Source organism: Rhinolophus ferrumequinum, chromosome 10 (genome assembly GCF_004115265.2).
Source record: "Rhinolophus ferrumequinum isolate MPI-CBG mRhiFer1 chromosome 10, mRhiFer1_v1.p, whole genome shotgun sequence".
NCBI lineage: Eukaryota > Metazoa > Chordata > Mammalia > Chiroptera > Rhinolophidae > Rhinolophus > Rhinolophus ferrumequinum.
The window spans coordinates 47,896,735-47,920,656 of record NC_046293.1 but is presented as its reverse complement, the minus strand read 5'-3'; the positions used below and the strand labels follow the sequence as shown (position 1 = coordinate 47,920,656).

At 35.6% G+C, this 23,922-nt stretch overlaps 1 protein-coding gene across 1 annotated transcript in view; it reads right to left on the bottom strand.

The window, feature by feature from the left end:
- Nucleotides 1–23,619, bottom strand: part of ARID2 (AT-rich interaction domain 2) — a 153,277-nt gene extending 129,658 nt beyond the window's left edge. The window contains exons 1-3 of the mRNA XM_033116328.1: nucleotides 23,037–23,619; nucleotides 22,828–22,921; nucleotides 21,669–21,766 (exon numbers count right to left, since the gene is read on the bottom strand). Of these exons, the coding sequence (XP_032972219.1) occupies nucleotides 21,669–21,766; nucleotides 22,828–22,921; nucleotides 23,037–23,128 (284 nt within the window). The 5' untranslated portion in view covers nucleotides 23,129–23,619. The remainder of the gene's footprint in view (nucleotides 1–21,668; nucleotides 21,767–22,827; nucleotides 22,922–23,036) is intronic.
- Nucleotides 23,620–23,922: the final 303 nt, after the last annotated feature.

Sequence of the window (23,922 nt, the reverse complement as noted above, 5' to 3'; positions counted from 1 at the left end):
AAGTGCTTGTTAGACTATAAAACTTCACAAATGTAAAGTTTAATTATAAAATGCAGTTTTCTAAATTTAATTGTTTTAGTTGGAATTCAACATAAAAATTATTACATTAAAAGGAACTGTTATTCATATTCATATGTTTACATACAAAATGTCATGGGGACTACAAAATTTAATGTATTTACCTGACTAGGTTCGTTTTCCTCCATTTAAATAAGATGTGTGCATATGTGCATATATGCATATGTGTGCATATTTTTATAATTTCAAAACTATAATTTTGAAACTAATTTCCTAAATACACAGGTTACTTATTTACAAAGAATTAGAACACAATATACTAAAGTTCTACCAAACACAATCTATTCTTTTTTGTGATAACTCAGACAGTATCCAGAAAAGTATCTTAGAATAATAAAGACTACTGTCTACACTACCTATATTCACACACACTCTATCACATATAATGTGTAAATGTATATATATGTATGTGTGTGTGTGTGAATTCTTTCATCACTACAGATGTTTCTGCAAGACATATCTATATGTGACTTTTGGGGGAATGTATGACATGTCCTTTGTGACTTGTTACATGATCAGTTTTATGAATGTTTTGTAAAAGCTCAAAGACTGCATCCCCCATCCCTTCTTGTGTGACAAGGTTCTGACCAATGCTATGTTAAAGAGGCATATGCCCTTAAGACAAAATGAGTTCCTCTCTGTTGTTTTTCCTCTATCCTGTTGGCTGGAATGAGGATGTGGTGGCAAGCAGTAGAGCAGCCATCTACATATGGCACCATGAGATGGAAAGCCATATGTACAGGACAGTAAAGAATAGGCTGAAGGGCTCCTTTAGGGCTACATTATCAGTCCTGGACTATTTGTGTTCTGTTACATGAGAGAGAAACAAACTTATGTCATGTGTAAGCCACTGTTATTTTAATGTTTATGAAAACAATGAAACCAGTATGTTAATACAATTTGGAATATAAATTGTTATCTTACAGAGTATTAGAAAGTCTAAAAATCTACCCTGACTTAATGAAATGTCCTCAATGTTTGTTTTCCATATTAATAATTTCCTAATATTTTCCCAATTATGTATTTACCTTTTACATTTTTTTCAAGAAAGAAAATGTCTTATGTCAAGATACAGTGTAAGCTTTCTGCTTATTTAGATTCCAGAGAAATAAAACTTGTATCTTGAGGATCACTTTGTCAATGGAAATAGTTATTCATAAGGAATTGATAAATGACAATTCATTATTGTGATCTTTTCATATTCACTTAAAAGATTATATTAGAAAAATATTGCAGAGCAAATATATTTTTCATTGGATGTCCTTACTAATGGTTAATTGAATGAACCACCCTGGCTATTCTTCAAGTTCAAGAATATAAGATAATCCAACAACACGTCTAATTGCATTGCTTTCTCAAATTTTGTTCAGATGACAATACTAGCAGGGAGAATTTGCAACGAAGTGTTAAAGCCTAATCTTAACAACTCTCCATACTAAATATTTGCTGATTCACTTACCAGGGTTCATAACCTTCAGACTTCAAAAGATTCCTCTCAAGTCACCTTATGCTGCTTTAACATGATAACTGTATCTAAAATCAAAGCCATTAAAATTTGGCTTCTCTCTGTTTCAACCAAGCGTCTATGATCAATTATATTTCCCATGCATCCCAGAACTCGGAGGGCAATGCGCTTTCACATCTAAGTCCGTAAGTTAAACATTTTTCAAGACTATCCCAGCTGGGTGTATTTTATCTAGAAAGTTTTTTGCTGACGGCAGCATTTCCTAAACTGTTCACAGGAACCATGTGAGTGACATGCATACTGGGAACTGTGAGGCCAAAAATGGGAAAGGATGGAATAATATGTGCTCACATGTGTTTGGAAAATTCTATGGACAGTCACAGCACACATTATAAGCATGTTAGTTTTGAGAAGTGTTGCAGAAAAGAACCATGTTTAACTCTTATAACAAAATTTCCAAATTATATTCAAGTCAGAACACTTTTTTCTACAGCCCACCTAATTAACAGTTTAAGAATGCTGGCCTAAGGATCTTTGTGAAGGAAACCAGTCCTTAGCCAATCATCCCAAATTGTGCAATGAAAGGGGACTTGGTGGTTCTTTAGAAGTTTAAACTTCTTTTCCTAGTTATAATAATGCAGGAAAAGGAATGGAATGGTATTTTCTCCTTAATTCAGGCTGTCGTTTGGAAGGCTAAATCGTCCCTACTCGGTAGCAAGGGAAGTATTCCTGAATTTCCTCTGAATACATGGAAGAAGCTCCATATTTTGTCCATGTTATAACTTCCTCTGCTCTTAGAGGCAAAAGTAAATCCATGCCTTGGATGTTACAGGTAAGGAAGCTTAGGAAAAATTAACTCCATTCTAAATGCTGGATCATCATCATTTGGGAATACCTGTCTTTACTTTGTAGTCAGTTACATATTTCTTCACATATTAAGATGAGTTACGAAGGAGACAATATTTACTAGCCCTAACCTTTGTGATCACTATTTAAAAATCACTTGTAATATGGAGAAAATACAAAAATGTCCAAACCAAATTAAATCAGTTTAATATCAAAATAAGATTCCAAGTAATGGCAAAGCCCTTTCAGAAGAATTTTAGTATGATATCCCTCTAAACCATTCTCATTCCCAAGCAAGCTTTGTAAAATAATCCTTTTTTCTTAACTACACATACTAGTCAAACAGATGGGTGTCCAAGAATACCCAAGATTACATATTGGTTTACACATTGGATTACATACTACCCAAGTAAACATATTCTAAAGAACTAATATTTGATACACTCTACATACCAAACATGTACATGTCTTCAGTTCAGACTGTTTTTGTCATGTGTAGATATCTCACTTACCCCCACTAGACACTATCTGACATGGTTTTAGAAAAATAGAAAGAAAAACGATGCTAAATTATTTGAGCTAATAAACAGAAGTGCTGAGTTCCAGAGTTTAAGAAAAAAAAAAGTGAAGCGAGAGATGAAGTTGTAAAAAGTTCCTTCCAGTGTAGAGAAAGATAAAATAAATTATTAATATACATATAATGCAAATTTTTACATGACTATAAATTAATGATGGTGGACCTACACTGAAATAAAGTACAGCAACAGTTGATTTATCAAATTTGCCAGCAACTAGAATTCTCTATTAACCTGCTGTTCTGTGAAATGACAATCCAAAGAAAATTGGTATTTATAACAATAATTCTAAAGATACTAAAAGATTCTTAAGTTCTTTCTGAATTACTTCCTTGTCTATTATTTTTTAAGACATGAAGTTTTCCAAAGAAAACAAAAACACTAATTTAAAAAGATATATATGCACCCCTTGTTCATTGAAGCATTATTCACAATAGCCAAGACTTGGTTATAACCCAAATGTCCATTAGTGGATGAATGGATTAAAAAAAGACACACACACACACGAATATTATTGAGCCATAAAAAAATGAAATCTTGCCATTTGCAATAACATACATGGACCTTGAGGGCATTATGCTAAGTGAAATAACAGAAAAGGATATATATCGTATGATGTCACTCATATAAGAAATCTAAAAAAAAAAGAAAACCAGCTCATGGATATAGAAAATAGATTGGTGGTGTCTGAGGTAGGATAAGGGGTGTTGGGCTAAATGTGTGAAGGGGGTCAAGATACAAATTTCCAGTTATAAAATGAGTAAGTCATGGGGATGTAATGTATAGCATGGTGAGTAGTTAATAATACCATACTGCATATGTGAAAGTAGGTAGGCGAGTGGATTTTGAAAGTTTTCATCATAAGAAAAACATTAAATATGTATGGTGACAGATGTTAATTGGACTTATTGTGGTGATAATTTTGCAATATATACAAATATTGAATAATATATGGTACACCTGAAACTAAAGTTAATTATACCCCAACTAAAAATGCAAAAACAGAATTCACTTTTATCTGAATATTCAATAAAAATAATATCCCATTTTCTGAATAAACCAGGCAGATAGATGTTTGCCATTTCCTGCCACTACTTTCCCGTATCTCAAATCTATCCCACACAAATGTACAAATCTTACAAATGTAAGATTAATGTTCCCCCAAGATCATTTTCATCAAGAAATTGTTTTGCTAAAAAACAAACACAACAAACCTTACATCCTCACTGTGTATAAAACAATAAAGCTCAAACACTTTGACCTGATTTTCAAAATTCTCCACTATCGGATACCGATCTTTGGTCCCATCTTACCCTCCACCAATCGCATGCAGCAGGGTTCATTTACACAAACAAAACACACTAGACATACCCTCATTTCCCCTTTTCCTTGTACCTAAAAAGACCTCCATCTCCTCTCTTTTTTCTGTCTGAATCCAACCAGTCTTTAGATGAATTTGTGGAAGAGGCCAAGCTCAGGCCTCTTCCATAAAATCCTCTTCACCCTCAAACCAGTGATTGCCTTCTCTTTTTATTTTCAATGACCCTTTCCAGCATTCATTCATTGATTCCTTTAGCCACACATTAACTCCTATGCATGTACAAATAAGCACTGTGTTATGAGGTTGGGGCTACAAAGATGCATAAACCTAAGTCCCTACTTCCTTGGGCTCACAGTGCAATAAAGGGAGACAGACATGAAAAAAAGTCTTTACGGCAGGGTCTACAACAGAGCGGGGACAAAGTGGGATCATAAAAAAGGATCACTTAAAGCTATTTGGGTAGATATGAATTCTCCTTTTTGGAAAAGGTTACATTTATGCTAAATTTCAAATATGGGTAGCAGTATATCAGGCAAAAAAGGGAAAGGAATTCCAGGCAGAGAAAACAGCATATGCAAAGGCCGAGAGGCAAGAAAAACTTGGAATGTTTGGAGAACTATAAATAGATAAGCATGGCTGGAGTTCAGAGTACATTATTAACTAAGTATACCAACACTTACTGACCATAAACCTCTTTAGTACAAACCACCATCATATTATTTTCACCTGGGTTATTTTATTAGCCCTCTACCATGCTCCTGTGCTTCTGCCCTTGATCCTTCTCCCTCACACAACTTCACCTATTTATAACAAAACACCCAGAGATGCAGATAATGGCACTTCACTGCTCAAAATCCTCCAATGGCTTCAGTAAAAGGCAAAGACCTTACAAAGGCCCTACCAAGATTTGCTACAGCTCTCTTATATCTAATTCTAATCTTCTCCAGCTTCTCTCCTCTTTGCTCACTAACTCTAGCCACTATGGCCTCCCTACTGTTTCTTGAACATACCAGGTATGCTCCATTGCTGTTTGTTCACTCTTATCTACCTGGTTTGCTCCTTCCTCTCCTTTGGGTCTTTATTCAAATGTCACCATTTTAGAAAGACTTTCCCGGTCCACTCTATCTAAAGATAGAACACTCTCCCATTTGAAAACTATGTCCTTTATCTGCTTTATTTTTCTCCTCGCGCTTATTATTATCTAATGTATCGTTTACTTATTCTTTTCTGTCCCCTTTCCCTAGATCCAAAGGGTAAAATATTTTCTGTTTTTATTACTCATGTCGGTCCAGTGCATAGAATAGTGTCTGACAAATGAAAAATGATCATTCATTATTCACTGAATGAATGAATGAATAAAGAGCATATTCTGCATATAATGGTTTCAAGTTTGGTCTCTGGAGGCAGAAGACCTGGATTAAATTCCAGACCCACCACTCTGTAGTACAGTGACCTTGTACAAGCTACTTGAACTCTCTAAATCTGAGTTGCCTCACCTATAAAATGATGATGATTGTACCAATCTTACAGGATGGTTTTGAGGATTAGATTAAGGCAGGCTGAGCACAATACCTGGCAAATAGTAAATGTTCAATAAACATTAGCTATTGTTATGATGATAATGAAGCTTTCTGACTGCCAAAATTCAATATGCCATTGAGTTATCACATCATTCCCAGTATCCATTTCTTCAGAAATCGTGGTTACTTTGCAAAATCCTTGTATCCTCACATCCTAGTTTCAAACAAAATCAATATTACTATGGGTCAACTCTTACCGTACACAGATTCTATTCTGATATAGCTTGTAAGGAGAGATGCAGAAACATTAGTGTCTATTTTACTTAAAAAGACTATTTTTAAGTGCTATATAAAATTGCACAAAATGGCACATTTACCACAATGTTCATTTATATTCTACAATTAAAATTGACTCTTGGTGCTTATTTCATAAAACCACATAAGAAAAGGTTAAGCTTAGGACCAGATAAATGTAATGCTATACTACTAACTATATTTTAGAATTTTTCAATTTTTTTTCACCATTTCCCAAATTAGATTTTTCATTTGCTGTGAGGCCCACCATACCCACCTGAGTTCATAAACACATCCCCAGTGTCAGGGGATCTGATTCAGGTCAACTATAATGTATCAAATGTTGAATTACGGGCTGTAAGAGATACTTAAATGTTTAAAAGACAAAGTCCTTGACCCAAGATTTTGGTAATAAAATAAGGCCAGTGAATAATAATTCACAAACCTAAACTATTCCTGTCACCACTACTTACTAGCAAAGTACTTAAAGGCTTTCTCTTATCTATAAGATAGGATAATACCTATCTTGTAGAGTTGTTGTAAAAATCCAATAAAATGAATATTTGTAGAAATAAACTATACCAAAAACTAGACTGCAGTACACAAGTTTTATTGTAAAAAGATACGTTAAAGAATTTTTTTTAAATAAAAAGTCACAAACCACAACTACCTTAACTATTTTCATATTTTGCTTATTCCCTTCAAGTCCTGTCTTCACGTACTTTTTAAAATAAATTTGAAATCATTTGTACTTTGGAGAAGACAATACAGCATGCCTTTTCTCGAGCTACGTGGCCCAGGTTAAAATACTAGCTCCTGAACTTACTGTGTGACTTTGGGCAAGATTTTTATATCTCTTTGTCCTGTTTTCTGTAACATCAAAATAATAACAACAGTACCTATGTTATAGGGAAGTGTGAAGAAGAAATAAGTTATTGTAAACCATTTAATATACTGCTTGGCACATGGCAAATATAATAAACAGTTAAAAACACACCCTCAAAATATAAACTTAGTATTCTGCTTTTTAAAAAACTTAAGATGATGTCATAAACCAAAAGTACACTATAAAGTATAATAAAATTCTTTTAAAAGGACTCTAGGATACTTTACATTCACTATTTTAAAAATAAGTCTCCCTACCATCCATTTGTTCAACTATTTTATAATGCATAATAGAATCCATCTATTGCTTCATACTTCCAGTAGAGGTCTCCATCTAAAACATAATGTGCTAGAGACTGAAAACTTTAAATTAGCATTCCTGGTTATTAAAACACACACACACAAACACACACACATTAGTGGTCAGCTTTACCAATTATGCAAGTTTAAGTTTTTCCTAGCAAAATATTTAAAATAAGTAATATCTGAAGTAAAAAGGGATTTTTTCCCACTAATTATTATGCTTTGCTATGGGCTCTCCAGTAATACTCACCTGTCTTAGAAACACAATCCTTTGGACAGAAAGGGGAAAACAGTAAGACTGTCAGATACGAAGGATAAATCAAAGACATATTTATCACCCCTGATGGCCAACAATTTAATACCTGTTCCTCACAGATGGTATACTAGGTGTGATAAAAAAAATACAGTGAATGATTCAATTTTAAAAATTTATTATAGTAAAAGACACATTGCCATTAAGCCTCCTCAAAATACTCCCCCTCGCTTCCAACACACTTATCCTATCGTTCTTGCCACTTTCTGAAGCAGTTCTGGAAGTCCTCTTTCGTGAGTGTCTTTAGTTACACTGTTGTGGCTGCCTCGATGTCCTGAATCATTTTGACTTTGGGGAAGAGCCAGAAAGTCACAGGGTGCCAGATCCGGTGAATAAGGTGGATGACAAAACATTGTAGTGTTTTTATTTGACAGAAATTGCTGTATCAGAAGCAATTTATGACATGGGACATTTCCACTGTGATCACAAAATATGGTGAATGCTGCTGCCAAGTTCCATCCAACGGAAAAGGTATGGATCTTCAATAGGGGAAGCAGCGCATGGAAGCTTAGTAACAGTGTGTGACATGTTTCAACTTGTTCAGTGCAGTCAGTTGGGTGTGAGTTATGGGTGAGAGAAGGTGTGTTTTAAAGTGTGCTGTAAATCATCCTCTTATCATGACAATGCTCCATGTCACACATCGCTTCTGGTATACGGCAATTTCTGTCAAATAAAAACATGACGATGTGTCCTCATCCACTTTACTCTCCTGATCTGGCACCATGCAACTTCTGGCTCTTCCCCAAAGTCAAAATGATTCAGGACATCTAGGCAGCCACAACAGCACAACTTATGGTACTCATGAAAGAGGACTTCCAGAACTGCTTCAGAAAGTGGCAATAACGATGGGATAAGTGTGTTCGAAATGAGGGGGAGTATTTTGAGGAGGATTAATGGCAAAGTGTTTTTTACTATAATAAATTTTTAAAATTTTTGACATTCACCATATTGTTTGATCACACCTCATATGTCAGTAGAATCGTCTTAATGTAAAAGCAAAGGTCATATTTTATAGTAGCAAAGAAATCTGACGATCTTTTACATTTATCCTTTTAAACTCAGAATAGAAAGGCTAGAGTAATAAAGGCAGCTCTGAATTGGCTTCTACTTTCCCCTCCCATTATTCAGTAATCGTGACCTAGGGCAAGTCAATTATCCTTATGCAGGCCTACCAGAAAAAATATCCCTATTTTGTAGCCTACCAGAAAGCATGAGGCTCTACAGACCACCTTCTTAAAATCCCTTCTAGTTCTAAGAATGATGATGCTATCAGTTGATAGATTCCGTAGCCAAATCCAATTCTTATGAACTACATACTTCTTGCTCCTATCTTAGTAATCTAAATTTTAGGTTCACTAAGCTCTACTACTAGGCCTCTATAAAACATTACATTTGCATATAATACTAATGTCTACCTCAATTTAGCCCTTTAAATGTGTTAAGATAAGACATAGTATGCCCAGGAGCTGACAAAGAAATTACCAAGCAATCTGTTTAAAGCTAATGGTGCTGTATACATGCACACATGTATACATGCGTGCGCATGTGTGCGCACACACACACTTAAGCTAACCACCGCAGTTTATAGAGTTTATAAATACAGAGATAATAAAGGGCAGATATTCTAAGCAACTCTTAAAACTAGCAAGACTTCAATATCCAAATTATATCTAATTCTGAAGATCAAATATACAATGTAAAAACACATTCAATTTAGTGGTAATGGATTTGAATGCATTCACCCAAACAAGCATGTAAAATTTCTGATTGTAACTAAAGTATAAATTTGCTTTTCATTTTCACAAGGTGGACAACCTATAAAGACTTTTAAATTAAAACAATTACTATTCATCTTAAGAATATAAAAATCAATTATCAAACCACAGTTTATACCAGTCTTAATATGAAAATCAAGCAAAAAACTAAATTATTGCCTGGTTTTTGTATAACAAGTGATGCAATGGCCAGCAAAAAATGAAATAGTAAAGACTGCTTAATGGATATATAGAACAGGAAAGACAATTTTCCTCCAAAGTTATCATTTAGCATTTTAGCTGGTTTTTATTTATATGTTAAAAATCCTAGAACATGAGAAATATTCACATTCAAATATAAGCCACAAAATGGGATTTTAAAATTTAATATTCAGTATTAGCTCCCTTCTTGAATACAGATAAAGAAATAAAGATTTTAAAAATTAAAACCAAACGCTAGGAGATAAAACATATGAAAAATATCACTAAATCTGATTTCTAAGACCAACAGTATTATTCATTCAATAAATAGATATAGAAATACTATATTAATATAATACATAGAATTAAGACTGTATCAAGAACACACAGCAGGCAGTTATCTCATTCAATGAGGAAATGCTAGAAACATCAAAATAAGTTCAGCATCAAGGCAAGGCAATGATGCCCTCATCTTCCCAACTATTAAACAGTGGCCAATACAATTAGACAAAAGAAAATAATTAAAGGAATAAAATTTAGAAAAGAAATAAAATTATCCTTATTTGCAGATGACATGCTAGTATGTCTAAAGATTTTTTAAATCTATAATAAAACTAATACAAACAGTAAAACAATTAGTAAGGCAGATTATAATATATAAAATCAATCTTTCATACAAACAAATGATAACCAACTGGAAGATATAATGAAAGAGAAAACCACAGTTACAATCTCAACAAAAATGATAATATACTTAAGAATAAACAAGAAATGTTCAAAATCTGTAAAAGGAAAATTGTAGATTAGAATGACACAAAAAGATTTGAATAGAAAGACTTTCATTGTTCTTGGATAGGTCAACTTAATATCATAATGATGTCAATTCTCCTAAGGTAATTTATAAATTTAATGTGATAGCCATAAGAAAAAACACCCCACAAGATTTCTTCTGGAACTAGAACAAACTGACATTAAAGTAATATAGAAAAACAAACATAAAAAAATACCTAAGAAAACTTCATAAAAAAAGAACTATGAGATGATGGGAGTAGCACGACCCAATATTAAAACATGCTATTGATATATATAAAGTTACAAAATATAGTGAGATACCATTTCTTAACCCCCAAGATTGGAAAAATTTAAAAAGCTTGACAACACAGACAAGGCTGTGGGAAACAGGCACTTTCATATTCTGCTTGTGGGAACAGAAAATAGTCTCATCTTACAAAGGGAATTTCACAATATTTAATAAAACTATTCTTTGATTACTACATCAATCCCTTACTCTGATGATACATTTCCAAAATCTGAAAATAGGTTTGCATAAGGTTACTAGATTTGCAAAAGATTACTCATATGGCATTATTTGCTATTAGAATATTGGAGAACACACACCCACACACACACACACGAAAAAACAAGAAACAGAACTAAAAAAAAAAAGAATACTGGCAACAACCTAAATGCCATTACACAGGGTAGCGGTTGAATAAACTAGGATAGATCCACACAATGGAATACTATGCAGCTGTAAAAAAAAAAAAAAAAAAAAAAAAGAATGGGACTTTATGGATTTATTTAAAGTAATATTCAAGTGAAAAAAGGAAAAATACACAAAAAAGTAGTGTTCTTAAGAAGGGGAAGAATACATATATGTATTTGCTTAGTTTTGCAAAAAGAAACACAGGAAAGATAACCAAAAACTAATGACATTGGTTAGCAACAGAGCATGGATGAGAATGGTGTAGGACAGACAGGAAAGGGAAGAGGGTAACCTCCCAAGTATATCGTCACTTAAATTTTAATTTTAGAAACATGTTAAGTGTTTTACATATTCACAAATAAAATTAAATAGAATGGGGAAAAAACACAAAATTGAATACAGATGGAAAAAATACGAATTTGACTATATTTTACATAAATAACAATACCCAGAAAATAAAGGAATCCAATCACTGTGAATTTTTTAACACAGTACTTTACTGATGTTACAGCTTCAGTATGAACACAAAAAGAACTGCAAACAAATCTTTAACTCTACTTGGCACGTTTGTTGTTTGTAGTACCGTGTTTCCCCAAAAATAAGATCTAGCCGGACAATCAGCTCTAATGCATCTTTCAGAGCAAAAATTAATATAAGACCTGGTCTTATTTTACTATAATATAAGACTGGGTATAATATAATAAATATAAATACCGGGTCTTATAGTAATTTTTGCTCCAAAAGACGCATTAGAGCTGATTGTCCAGCTAGGTCTCATTTTCGGGGAAACACAGTAGTGTGGGGGTAAAATTCTGCAAGTATTCTCTATGTGTTACAGAACTGACAAGATGAGTTAATATACTGATGCTGGGAACTAGGATTCTCAATGCAGATGAAGAGAGATACATGGAATGGAAGAAGGCAATAAGAAACTTGTGTGGACTAATAATTAGGGCTATCAGTACAGCCTTATGATTTTCAAAGTATGTTTATTTATATTTAAAATAAACTTCCTAGCTCTGTGTTCTGAAAGGGTCTGAAAGAAAAGCTAACCCAAGAACAATGAGGACACCCACCACTCAGATCTTGGTTCCTATATACCATTCTACACTAAAAGGAATTAGGACTTCTTGGAGAAACAGATGAGGCTAGAGCTAGATAAGCAAAACACAGGTTGACCCTGGAAGATCTTAATCTTGATTGTCTGAAAAAGCAAGGGAAGAACTCAAAAATAATGGGATCATGTTAAAAAGACACAGGAGCCTGAAAGGGCTCCTACTGGCCAAATTTAAGCAGCAAAATGTATAGAATAATAGATTTTAACCCATTGTATAAAATAAAAATCTAATAAATAAGAATGAAAATATTTTTCTTATCATAGATTGTCAACTAATAAATGTACAAAGAATAGGAGAAAATAAACATCATATATCCTCCAAAGTAATTGATTTAGGCAAGAATCATCAATGGATGTTAAAACTATTGGGTAAAATGATGGTAAGCAAGATATTTACACGGTCTCAAAGTATGTCCCCAACAGGTTACTTATTAATTACAAGAAAAAAATGGAAACTTCACAGTGAAGAAACCAGGAGGACACCACCTTAACCAAAGATAATATGAGCAGTAATGGAACAAAGTGACATCACACACCTCCTGCAAAAATACTTAACTTAATCCTGAGAAAACTTCAGACAAATCCAAATTTTATATTACAGTTGGCCTGTACTGTCCAAAAATGGTAGTATCATGAAAGTCTGAAGAACTATAGATACGTAATACAAGATAGATCATGGATTGGGGAGGTGGGTATGATTCCTACAAAAGACATCTTTAGGATAATTGGTAGTATTCAAATAAGGTCTGATATTAGATAATACAATTATATTCATGTTAAGCTTTCTGAATTTGATAACTGTACTATTGTCACATAAGAGAATGATTTTACTCTTAGGTAATATACACTTATATTTCAGAGTCATGGGCATTAATCTGCAATGATATCAAAGGATTAAAGAGTACTGATAATAATGTGTGTGTATATATACAAACCATCACATAAAAAGAGAAAAATATAAAGCAAATGTGGCAAAATTATAATTGGTTTATATTAATAAAGTGTAAACGAGTTCACATATACATAGCAAAAAAAATTTAACAAAAACAAAAACAAAAAAAAACATGACAAGGGAAAAAGTTTCACCATTTCTCTCAAATAGATTTTTTACTATTAAATTGAATTAATACATTGCACTATGGGCCTCCCTGGAAAAACTACTCAGACATTCACAAGTATGACTTTTTAATGGTGTAAACTAAAAAGATTATACCAAACCACTTAAGCACTCTTGACCTATTACTTGTGAGTGCACTCGGAGGTACAGCCTGCTAGGGTACTAACTACTGTTTATGAAGTACTAAGTGGTCTGATCTAAGCTCAAGTACACTGAAAATTCACTTAATCTATAAACCATTATGAAAAGTGTGATCAACCTGGGCATTATTACTGACAAATTTAAATTCAGCCTCATCTCTAAAGTACCACAAGTTAGGTATTTTCTTCATAAGGCCCTAACTTAGTCTTTTCCTTGTCCTGTTTTAAAATAATATTCCTACTGACCTCATGGATGTTTAATATTTTACTTATTTAAAATTAACCAATGGGCTAGGAGAGGGACAAAATAAAATTTCATCCAAAACATGAAAAATGTGCACGTCATAATCACAAAACAAACATCATCTTTGTGCACAAAGCAACTGACCACTAACACTATACGAATTTACCAAGTACAACATTAAGAACTCAGAAAGATAAGAATTACAGACACTTTCCGTATTTCACGATAAGATGTATATTCAAACAATAGATTCTTATACGACTTTAATTGAATAATGCTTCCTAAAAAGCAACATTTTCGTTTGGTCCCATTATGTAGTAAAATCATTTACTGACAGAAACAAAAGGTAAACATACCTAGAACATTGACTAATACCTGACGATATTTAACAACTGTGGATAACGGAGGGTTATGTACAAGACAATGCTTTGCAAAATGTAAAGCAGATTTATCACCAGGGAAGGGATAGGAAAGATGAAGTATGGACTGAAAAGTTGTGAAATATACTTTCCTAATTGGCAATTACGGCTGACACTTAAGACTGAGAATTGGATATAACTTACAACCTTTTTTTCTTTTTAAAGAAGTTATCCCATGTGCTCCAGAAGAAAAGTTTGAGTAGTATAAAGAACTTTTTTCTAAGATTAAATGATAACAATTACTTCTGAAATTTGAAATGATAAAAATAAAATCTCACATATGAAAATGGTTTAAAAATGAAGACAAAGTACAATAAACAAAACAGGCTATTGTTAGTATTGTTATTTTTATAGGTACTTATACAAGTTAACTCTCCTAAGCAGTACTAGGACAGATCAACAAAATCCTCACAAAGAGAAAAAAATAAACATTCAATAAATTCAATAAAACAAATGGTATCCCACGTGGGAAGAATATTAGAACTATATAGAAAAAAAAACCCTACATGTTAAGGAAAACTTGTTTTTAAATAAGTTTTTAAAATCCAACTAACACAAATACAGTTAGGATAAGTTCAAATTAGTAGTTACATTTAACCTTTTTTTGCCTTAACTGAAATGGAGCCCTTGTTGTAGTCTCTAGGGCCCAGAGACAAGGATAGGGTGTGTCTAGGCTCTGCTTGGAGATGACAGGTGCAGCTTGAGCAGGTGCCTTAGACCAGATGTCACCTAGAGGTTTTGTTCTAGATGTAGCCCTGGCCAACATGTTGATGCCAAGTTAAACCAGTTATCTCAGCAACTAAATTGGTTTCATTACAATACATAGAGCAGCTGTTCTCAAACTTCAGCGTACTTAAGAATTACCTGGAGCACACTCTAAAAATAGAGTTTCAGACTATTAATTCCTAAAACCATTGATCAATCTTTGCACCACTAAGACAACTAAACATTATATGCCTCATGATCTGACGAAGAGCACAGCACTACCTATTAAGTATGCCTAAAATAACGAACTTGAATGTTTATCAACCGTTAGATCTAACTATCAGTTTTCCGGAAATAAATACAGGGGATAGAGGAACAAGTTAATTGACACTGGAGGAAGGGATCAACTAAATCCAGAATTTGGGACATTCTAAAGGACAAATGACCCTAATACTTCAACAAATCAATGGCATGATGGGAAAAGGGAAAAGGAACTGTTAAGACACTAATGAGATAAAACAGCCAGAACACCAGATTCAGCCCCACCAAAAATTCTCTTGCAGCAAGATGGGACAGACCCTGCAAACACCGACTTAGAAATATTAATAGAATTATAGATCTATCATTTTTTACCAAGAACTCAGAATGTGGAGGCTATTCCTAGATATCACCAAGAGATTTCAGTTCCAGCAATAGGTTATTGCAATGTACTTCCGCAACAGGGTATGTATCTCGCAGAAAGGAATTAACTTCAATTTACAACATAATGAATATGTAAAAAGTATCCAAGCACAAGTGAAATTTCTTTGTTTTGAAACAGAAAAACATATGTTAGATTCTATTTTAGTAACAAAATTCTTGGAAAGCTTAATGAAATTCATAGATAATCTAAATGATACTGAGAGTGACAACTTGCTCTAAACCATCTATTCTAGGTCCCCTCTAAATTTTATTTACTAAGTGGATGCATTAATAAATTTTATGATAGGTAACCAATACTAGTATCAATTAACACATATGTATCTTTGTGTACTTCTGAATAAAGAGAATCAACCTGCTTATTTCTTGGCTCTACTATGATAACTGAACTAACCATATCATTTAACTAAACAATATCATTAAATTCAAAAGCCAATACTTTCACTTTTCATAAAAATTATACTTACAATTTCAAGACATAAACTACTTGAAGATAATCTTTAACCATAATATCTCTATTTTTAACTATAGTAAGTTTGGTCCTTAAACCAATATCTACTTCTAAACAGCTTTCCCTAACATGAAAATTCGTGACATGACTTCTCAGTTTTTCAAGTTGGAGAACTGAAGCAGATACAAATTTTTAGCAGGACTATCATATTTCAACAAAATAATTACTATTCCGAAATACAATGTTCTAAAACAATGTGATCAATGATTCTGTACAATTCTTTAGAGAGGCTTGTTTAAACAAATTTGAAAAACAAAATCTTACATACAAATATCCTGTTAAAAAAAGAAATCTCTAGGTAGAAGGTCAAGGGACATAAAGAATAGTTACTTGCCTCTTGGGGCCTGCTGGTTCAAGTAAGAATCTTAAGTTAAAAGGAGACTAACCAATCAAATAAAATTAACTGTAGACTGTTTTGTTGTAAAGAATATCACGCTAATATATAAACCACTGCCTGGCACTTAAAAATCTTTATCATGATCATATAGATTTTTGTCACATTCTAGCCTAATCGGCAGAAAAAATACTGTTATGTATCTGCAAGGGCAGCATTCCCCATTCCGGACCAATGAAGGCCACTGCTCATCGTATAGATTCAACTTTTCTTTTTCTGTTTGGACTGCAATATTTCTTTACCTTTGTTTTCCTGGCAATGAGCATAAGATAATTTTAACATCCCCCTATTCGAACAACTATTTAACAAGTATTACTAATACTAATATAAATTTGTACAGCCATTGATAAAGATATGCAAAATTACATCTCACTTCCTTCCTTATTTTCCATATTAAAAAACTTTCTTCCTTAATCCTACTATCTTCTAGCTCAGAGTTTACCAAACTGTGCTCCACAGAACTCAGTAGGTATACCTCAAAATTCGGGTTTCACACCATACCTCTGCAATGTGTGGTGCTATTTGGGAAATACCATTTAATATGGGTGGGGGGAAGGGGTAATAACTAATGTTTTTCTAAATTGTCTACAGATCCACAATACACGTTAACAAAATAAAGTCTCTAAGAAGTACTGTAATACAGTAACAAAAGTTTAGCTATATTGCTGAAATGTATTTGGCCTTTTTTCAAGGAAACATATTGGCATTTCAGGAAAATGAGTATTTCATACAGTACAAATTGAGGATTTCTACTCGAATTGATCTTGAATAACACAGAGTACGGTGATGATCATGGTGGTAGATCAAAGAAGCAGAGACAGAGAGAATCCTCCCAACCCTGCCTCATATGTCTAATTCTTAATTCAGACAAACCCCATTTTTACCAGTAAACTTTAGTAGGATCTAGGAACTACATACACCACTCTAGAAAACGCCCAAGAAGCAGCCTTCAACAAACAGTAATACAAACTCTAAATACCTAAAAATATGTATTGAGTACATGCTCACTGACTAATGTACCTATATTCCAATGAATTAAAATGAATTAAAATTTCCTTCCTTTCCAACTTTCAGTATCATTCAGTTTGGGAATAAAAAAGATTCACAGAAGAGATATACTTTTTCTATCAAATTATTGATTTCACATACGTCCAACTATGAAAAGACTGAATTACAACAGAGTAAAGGTAGGATTATAAAAGACTACTATTTAGAAAGGTAAGGGCAAAAAAAGCACATAAACATTTTTGGGGCAATAGAGTTCTTAGTCTGAATCCTCAGTGAAATTTGTATATTCAGTTAACTATCTTTGGAGCAAATTTAAACTGCTTAAAACATGGTTTTTAAGACACACCACTAAACTAAGTAAGCTCTGATAAGTCTTTCAACTTTCTCCACTTTTCACTCCTTTTAACAAATCTGCATGCCCTTTAAACCGTAATAGAATATCAGAAGATATCAAAATCTGGATTGTTCAAAATGAAAGGATACAGTTCATAAAATTAAATTTAAAATGCATATTTGAATAATTTATTTAGATACAGTTGTTCTTCCAGTCTCCGTATTATTTTTATTTTCCTTCCTTGAATGTTTATTGTTTATCAATTCACAAAAATATACTATTTTATTTATGTATTTATTAGTTTTAAAGCATTCTTTCACTTAACCTGAAGTGATTCATAAAAGGCTTTCTCTTTAAAGAAGTGATGTAAAAAAAAAAAAGTGATCTACATAGTGGGCACTTAACCACAGAACACAGGAGTATATCCATTCTATTTAACTGATAAATGTAAACGCTCTCTATTGGTACATAATTTATGGGAGGGCTTTATCTACCAAGGAAAATAGAATAAATTCACAATACAATTGAAAATTCACTATGGTGGGTAGAACTCTACAATTAAGTTTCTGATTGTTCTAAACGTAGGTACTTGTAAAAAAAATCATTTAATATTATAAGAAAACCAGTAATATATCATTTTTTACAATAAATTTTTATGAGATATTTCACCTCCTTTCCCAAAATTCAAGTTTTCTAATGGAAACATCAAGTTAACCTTGACTATAGTTGTAGTACTGTAATCAGTAAGATAAAACAAAATTCCTCAAGTATTCGGAATATTTACATATTCAGACCAAGACTTCAAATTCTTAATAGAAATAAGAGTAGCAACTTGTCCCCCAATCTTAGCACCAAACACAACAACAAAAAAATGCAGAGTAAATCAGGTATACACTGGATATCGATACAGTAGGGCATAAATTTAACCATATGTAATTTCCAATTATATTTTAATTTCTTAAAATCATTTGTGACTAACTGAATTCATAACAGACTGATTAAACATTACTAAACACGTCAGGAATACAACTTTTTTGTTCAATTAATGAATGCCCCTAAAGCCACTTAGATTTTAATTTCTCCATTAACAAAATGTGGGAAACTATACCTTTTATATTTTAAGGATAATCTAATAATAAGCATTTATGGAATATATTGAGATGTACATGACAAGAAAGGAACTAAGTGGAAACAAAATATATAGACATCAATAAATGATTAACATCCAGTTTTTAAATAGAGTACTTTTACACATCATCAGTAAGCACTTACATTTAAAAAAATGAAATGCCAACATTGAAACAAATAATCTACTGCACTTTCAATTTTAGATTTTGAGAAATCTATTGTGGACAATCTACAACTGAATAAATGTATGTTTGATGCAAGCAAGCTAACTTTTGGCAAACCACTAAACTCAAGTCCCTATATTTAATGACTGTTTATATTTATATCAAAACAAACATAAAAATGTTAAAATATATACATGGCCAGCATACTAGTTTGCTCTTCTTTATTTAAATGTCTGTAGTATCATGAAGATGTATCATAAAATACTAGGCTAACAGCCATCCATCCAATTAATAACAAAATTACAGAGGAATGTCAGTAAATATTAAACTTGTACAGCAAATGAGAACACATGTAATGACAGTCTTACAATAGGTGAAATGAAAAAGTAGTTCATATTAAAAAATTATTCCAACTATGATTTATAAAACACGTATCTGCTCATCAGAAACCATGGTATTCAATTTGATACATGAAAGAGGGAACTTACAAAGTCACTTGACTTCTTACTATGAAGAGGTACTCTTATGGTTAAGTAAAAGAATTACTGTGAAAGCTTTGCATCCTATCAGCTAGTTAAGATTTTTCAGAGGAAGGTGTAAAACCCAGCATAATACATGTCCTCTAACTGTGCAATATTACACCACTATGGAAAAAAAATCTTTCAAGGTTGGTAGTACCCAATTTTTGACCAACATATTTCTTTTGTATTTCTTTAGAGGCCATGCAAATCTTCACATGGTTTTATTTTCCAAAACAAATGCTTCAACTTTTTTCCTAGTAGCCTAGCTACAACTCTACAAAAACAAACCTAGAGAGCGACATATGGAGGAAAAACAAGTTTAGCTAAAGACAGTTCAAAAAGCAGCTTCTAGTAAGAGTATAAATCTCAAATTGATCTGAGAACAATGTAAAAAGTTGCAAACAACCTTGAAACTATATAGTTAGAAATAGCACCTAAAAGTATAATTAGTGGATGGTATGATCCCAGGACAGAGATCACAACTGGATAAACAAGATTTATGTAACCTGTAAAAAACTGGAAGTCCAATCATTTAACTCATTATGCTAAAATCCTGTTAGGATAAATGTAAATTCTTCAGAAAAACACACATCTCATGAATCATATATATCATATAGTACCTTATGGATATTAAATTTCAATCAATCGATCAATCAATCCATTAAGTATCAGACATAACTTCAAATGTGCATTGTAAACAGTCTAAAATCTAAATTGCTCAAATTGATTGCCAGAAAACCAGGACACGTATTAACAGCATTCCTCTCAATATTATAATGAGCAAGTAAATATCACCATAAATATAAAATTTTCTACTTCTCATCACATTACTAAGTCAACAGTTTTGGAGGTTAATTTTGTTTTACTTTGCTTCTTGTTTTAGTTCTTTATTTAAAAATGTACTCTAATACACATGCCATCACACACACAATAGATAACACAGACTTCTAGATTTCTGTGTAACTCAGTAACTACCACAAAGTTCTGTGAACTCTTTAGCTTCAAGCCTGAAGTCAGTGTAAGATAGCCAATAGAAAGTACACCTGTGCAATGACTACATTTCCTATTTCAGAATGCTAGACATAACACAGAATATCTACTTTGATATTGCATTTGGAGCAATAAATGCCAAACTCAAATGATGCAGAAGCCACGTTATCTAAAAACGACCATCCCATAATATCATTATTAAAAAATAATAAATATGAAGAGCATTATTTTAGTTTTAAATAACAATCACCAACTAAGGACCCTTTATGGGTAAGTAAACATTAAAAATAAAAGATGACCTCATAATAAATTACAGTATAAAAATATGCCTGGGAGAAAAACATAAAGCTAAATCACAAAATGTATCATCTAAATTGTATCACATACCAACTGAATAAGAAACTTACTTGGTTTAAAAAAAGTAAAAAAAAAGGGGGGGGTGGGGAAAATGAAAGAAAATCCAAATCATAGTATTTCCTTTTATAGTATCCCTAATTTTCCTAAATATATAATAATCATTTTGAACATTTTTTACTAATTCAAAAAAAAAATATTCTAAAAACAATCCTAGTCATTAAAGCACCAACATGTTATGTTATGCTATATAGAAATATTCTACTGAAAAACTACTCAGTGACACGGTTCCACACAAAAGGTTTCATTTTTCTAAAATCTTAAAGTCAGTATTTAAAAAGGCAAAGGAGTTTCCAAAACAAAGAAAAAAATTCCCAGGGGATACAAAGTTTCATTAACTATCTTAACTCTTTTACTAAGCATCATCTTTCTGCTCCTCTGCAATCAATAACAATGTCACAAAAGAATGTTTATCAAGATGGGGGGAGGGGTGTCACCTGTAATAATTCTGTATGAAAAATGTAAACAATACAAAAATAGGTGGGGAAAACTTTCACGATCCTACAACCTCACTTTATAGATATTTAATGTTTCCCAGATTGAAATGAACAAGTTTAGAAACTGGTATGCAAGGTTTGTTTTGTGTGTGTGTGTGTGTTTGTGTGTGTGTGCGCGCGCACGCGCGCGCGTGTTTGTGTGTGTGTGTGTGTGTGTTTCCTAAAAACAAATCTCCCCATAAGTCCCTTATTTCCAAATACTGTTCAAGAGTCACTACTACTCACCGCAAGTAATACTGTTTTAAAGCAAAGGCAGCGTTAGAACAACTTCTGGGAAAGTTGAACTCTTCAACAATTTCTCCCCACTGATTCTTCTCAGAAACCTGTTAAAAACACAGCCACGCTTGTCTGAAAATGCACAATCCAAGAAAACTCTAACCTAACTATGAAATAAATACCCATTCTACAGAGATCTGTAGATACCCAGGCATCAATGGGTGTTTCGGATCGATCCGTAAGAGTTACTAAGCAAGAGCTGCTTGAATCACTGTGTTTTCACCCAGGAACCCTGTATTTAATGGCACTTGTTTTGTTTGGGGGGTGGGGGGTGTCTGGTGGGTTTGTTTTGTTTTTGAAGCCCGGACAATAACCAATCGCAAGTCCCTCTGTCGCCCCCTTTTAAATCTCAACGCGGTCGGTTTACACTAAAAAAAAAAAAAAAAAAGTTCAAAAGGATCAATACTGCTCCGGACAGCGACGTCCGCAGGTTCTGGGGGGGCCGGGGCCGGGGCCGATTCACATCCCTCTCCCAGATCTATCCATCTCCATAGGCCCTTCTTTGAGGCCTACAGCTTCTGCCTAGCCTTGAAGCCTAAGATGGCTATTTGGAGACAGGTCCTGGTTTCTTTTGTTAGCTGTATAAACCGAGGGCGACGGGGCCGAGGCTGTGCCCCCGGCTGCCGGGATCATTTCGCAGCCGATTATCGATGTTAAACCTGCCCGCGCTAATTTTGAGTTGCACGAAAACTGCTCTCAGAGTCTGTGTCTCCGCCTGTGCTAGAGCGGCAGCGGCGGCAGAACTGACTCGCGAGCGAGCGGGCGGGCGCGGGCACGGGGCGGACGCGGGGCTTCGGCGGGCGCCCCGCACGCCCGCACTCCCCGCCGCGGCGCTCAGACCCCGCCGGGCCGGCGGGGCAGCCGGCAGGGCGCGAGCCGGCGCCGGGCCGCCCGCCCGCCCGAGCCCCGCGCCCGCCGCGCGCACGCGAGCCACCAGGCCAAAAACAGCCCCGCCGCCGTCCGCCTCCGTGCCACCGGCTGCGAGCGAAAAGAACGCCTTTTACCCCCGCGAGCCACCCCCCTAGCCCCGAGCGCCCACTCCGGGGTCAAAGGAGACTTTTTGGAGGAGGCCAGCGAGAGGGAAATACAAATTAAAACTTCCACTCACCTTCGCGAATCCGCCTAAAGTAGTGACTCTGGTGTAGAGACCGTGAAGATCCAGCTCCTTCCCACCCACCGCAGGGATTTTTTTAAAAGGCGACCTGCGGGAAAGAGAAAGCCCCGCACTTGTCAGCCGGGACCCCACGCCCGGCCCGGACGGGAGAGCCCCGTTCGCCCCGGCTCGCCCCGGCGCTGCCCCCCCGGTTCTGCTCTCACCCTCTGCTGTGGTGGAACTGCCGCAGCTCGTCCAGGAAAGCGAGTCCCTTTCTCCGCTCGTCCGGAGGCGCCTTCCCCGTCGAGTTTGCCATTATTTTTTCAAAGGAGGTTTTAAAAAAAACCCAGATCGGTGTTTTAAAAGCGCCCCCCGCTCCCTGCGCTTCCTACCAGAGCCCGGAGCCCATTCCTCGGCCGGCGGCGGCGGGGCTCAGTCATGGGCCGGCGGTGGCGGCGGCGGCGGCGGCGGCGGCGGCGCAGGGAGGGAGGGAGGGAGGGGGAGGAGGAGGAGGAGGAGGGGAAGGAGGGAGCAGGAGGCCAGGGGGAGAGGAGGGAAGGAGGGAGGGGAATTTCTAAAAAAGTTTAAAGAAATCGGAGCGAAACTAGAGGGGCAGGCGACTGCCGGATCCGCGCGAAGCCGCGGGGCGAGCGCGGCCCCCACCCCTTCCTTCCCTCCCTCCCCGCGGCCCGGCTCTCGCCCGCCTCTCAGCGCCGCCGATCCAGGCGGCTCGGCCTGGGGACGCGATTCAACATGGTGCTGCTGCCGGGGGCGCGCGAGCGAGCGAGCGAGCGAGGGGAAAGGCGAGCCGACGGTGAGGGGCCGGGGCGACCGGAGGCCCTGGAGTTTCGGCGGCCGCGGCGGCAGCGGCGGCGGCGGCGGCGGGGCTGGGGCAGGCGGGGCTGGGGGTGGGGAGGGGGAGGTCTGTGTGGTGGTTTGTGGAAAGCGGGGTGACAGCGTGTATTCCGGCCGCAGCTCCGCGGGGCCCTCGCACACATTCACGCGCGGCCTCGGCCGGGGCGTCCCCGGGCAGAAGGCACCGGCGGCAGCCGAGCCGCTGCGCGCCGCCTGCCCGCTTCCCTCCCCGCCAGCCTCCCTCTCTGCTGCCGC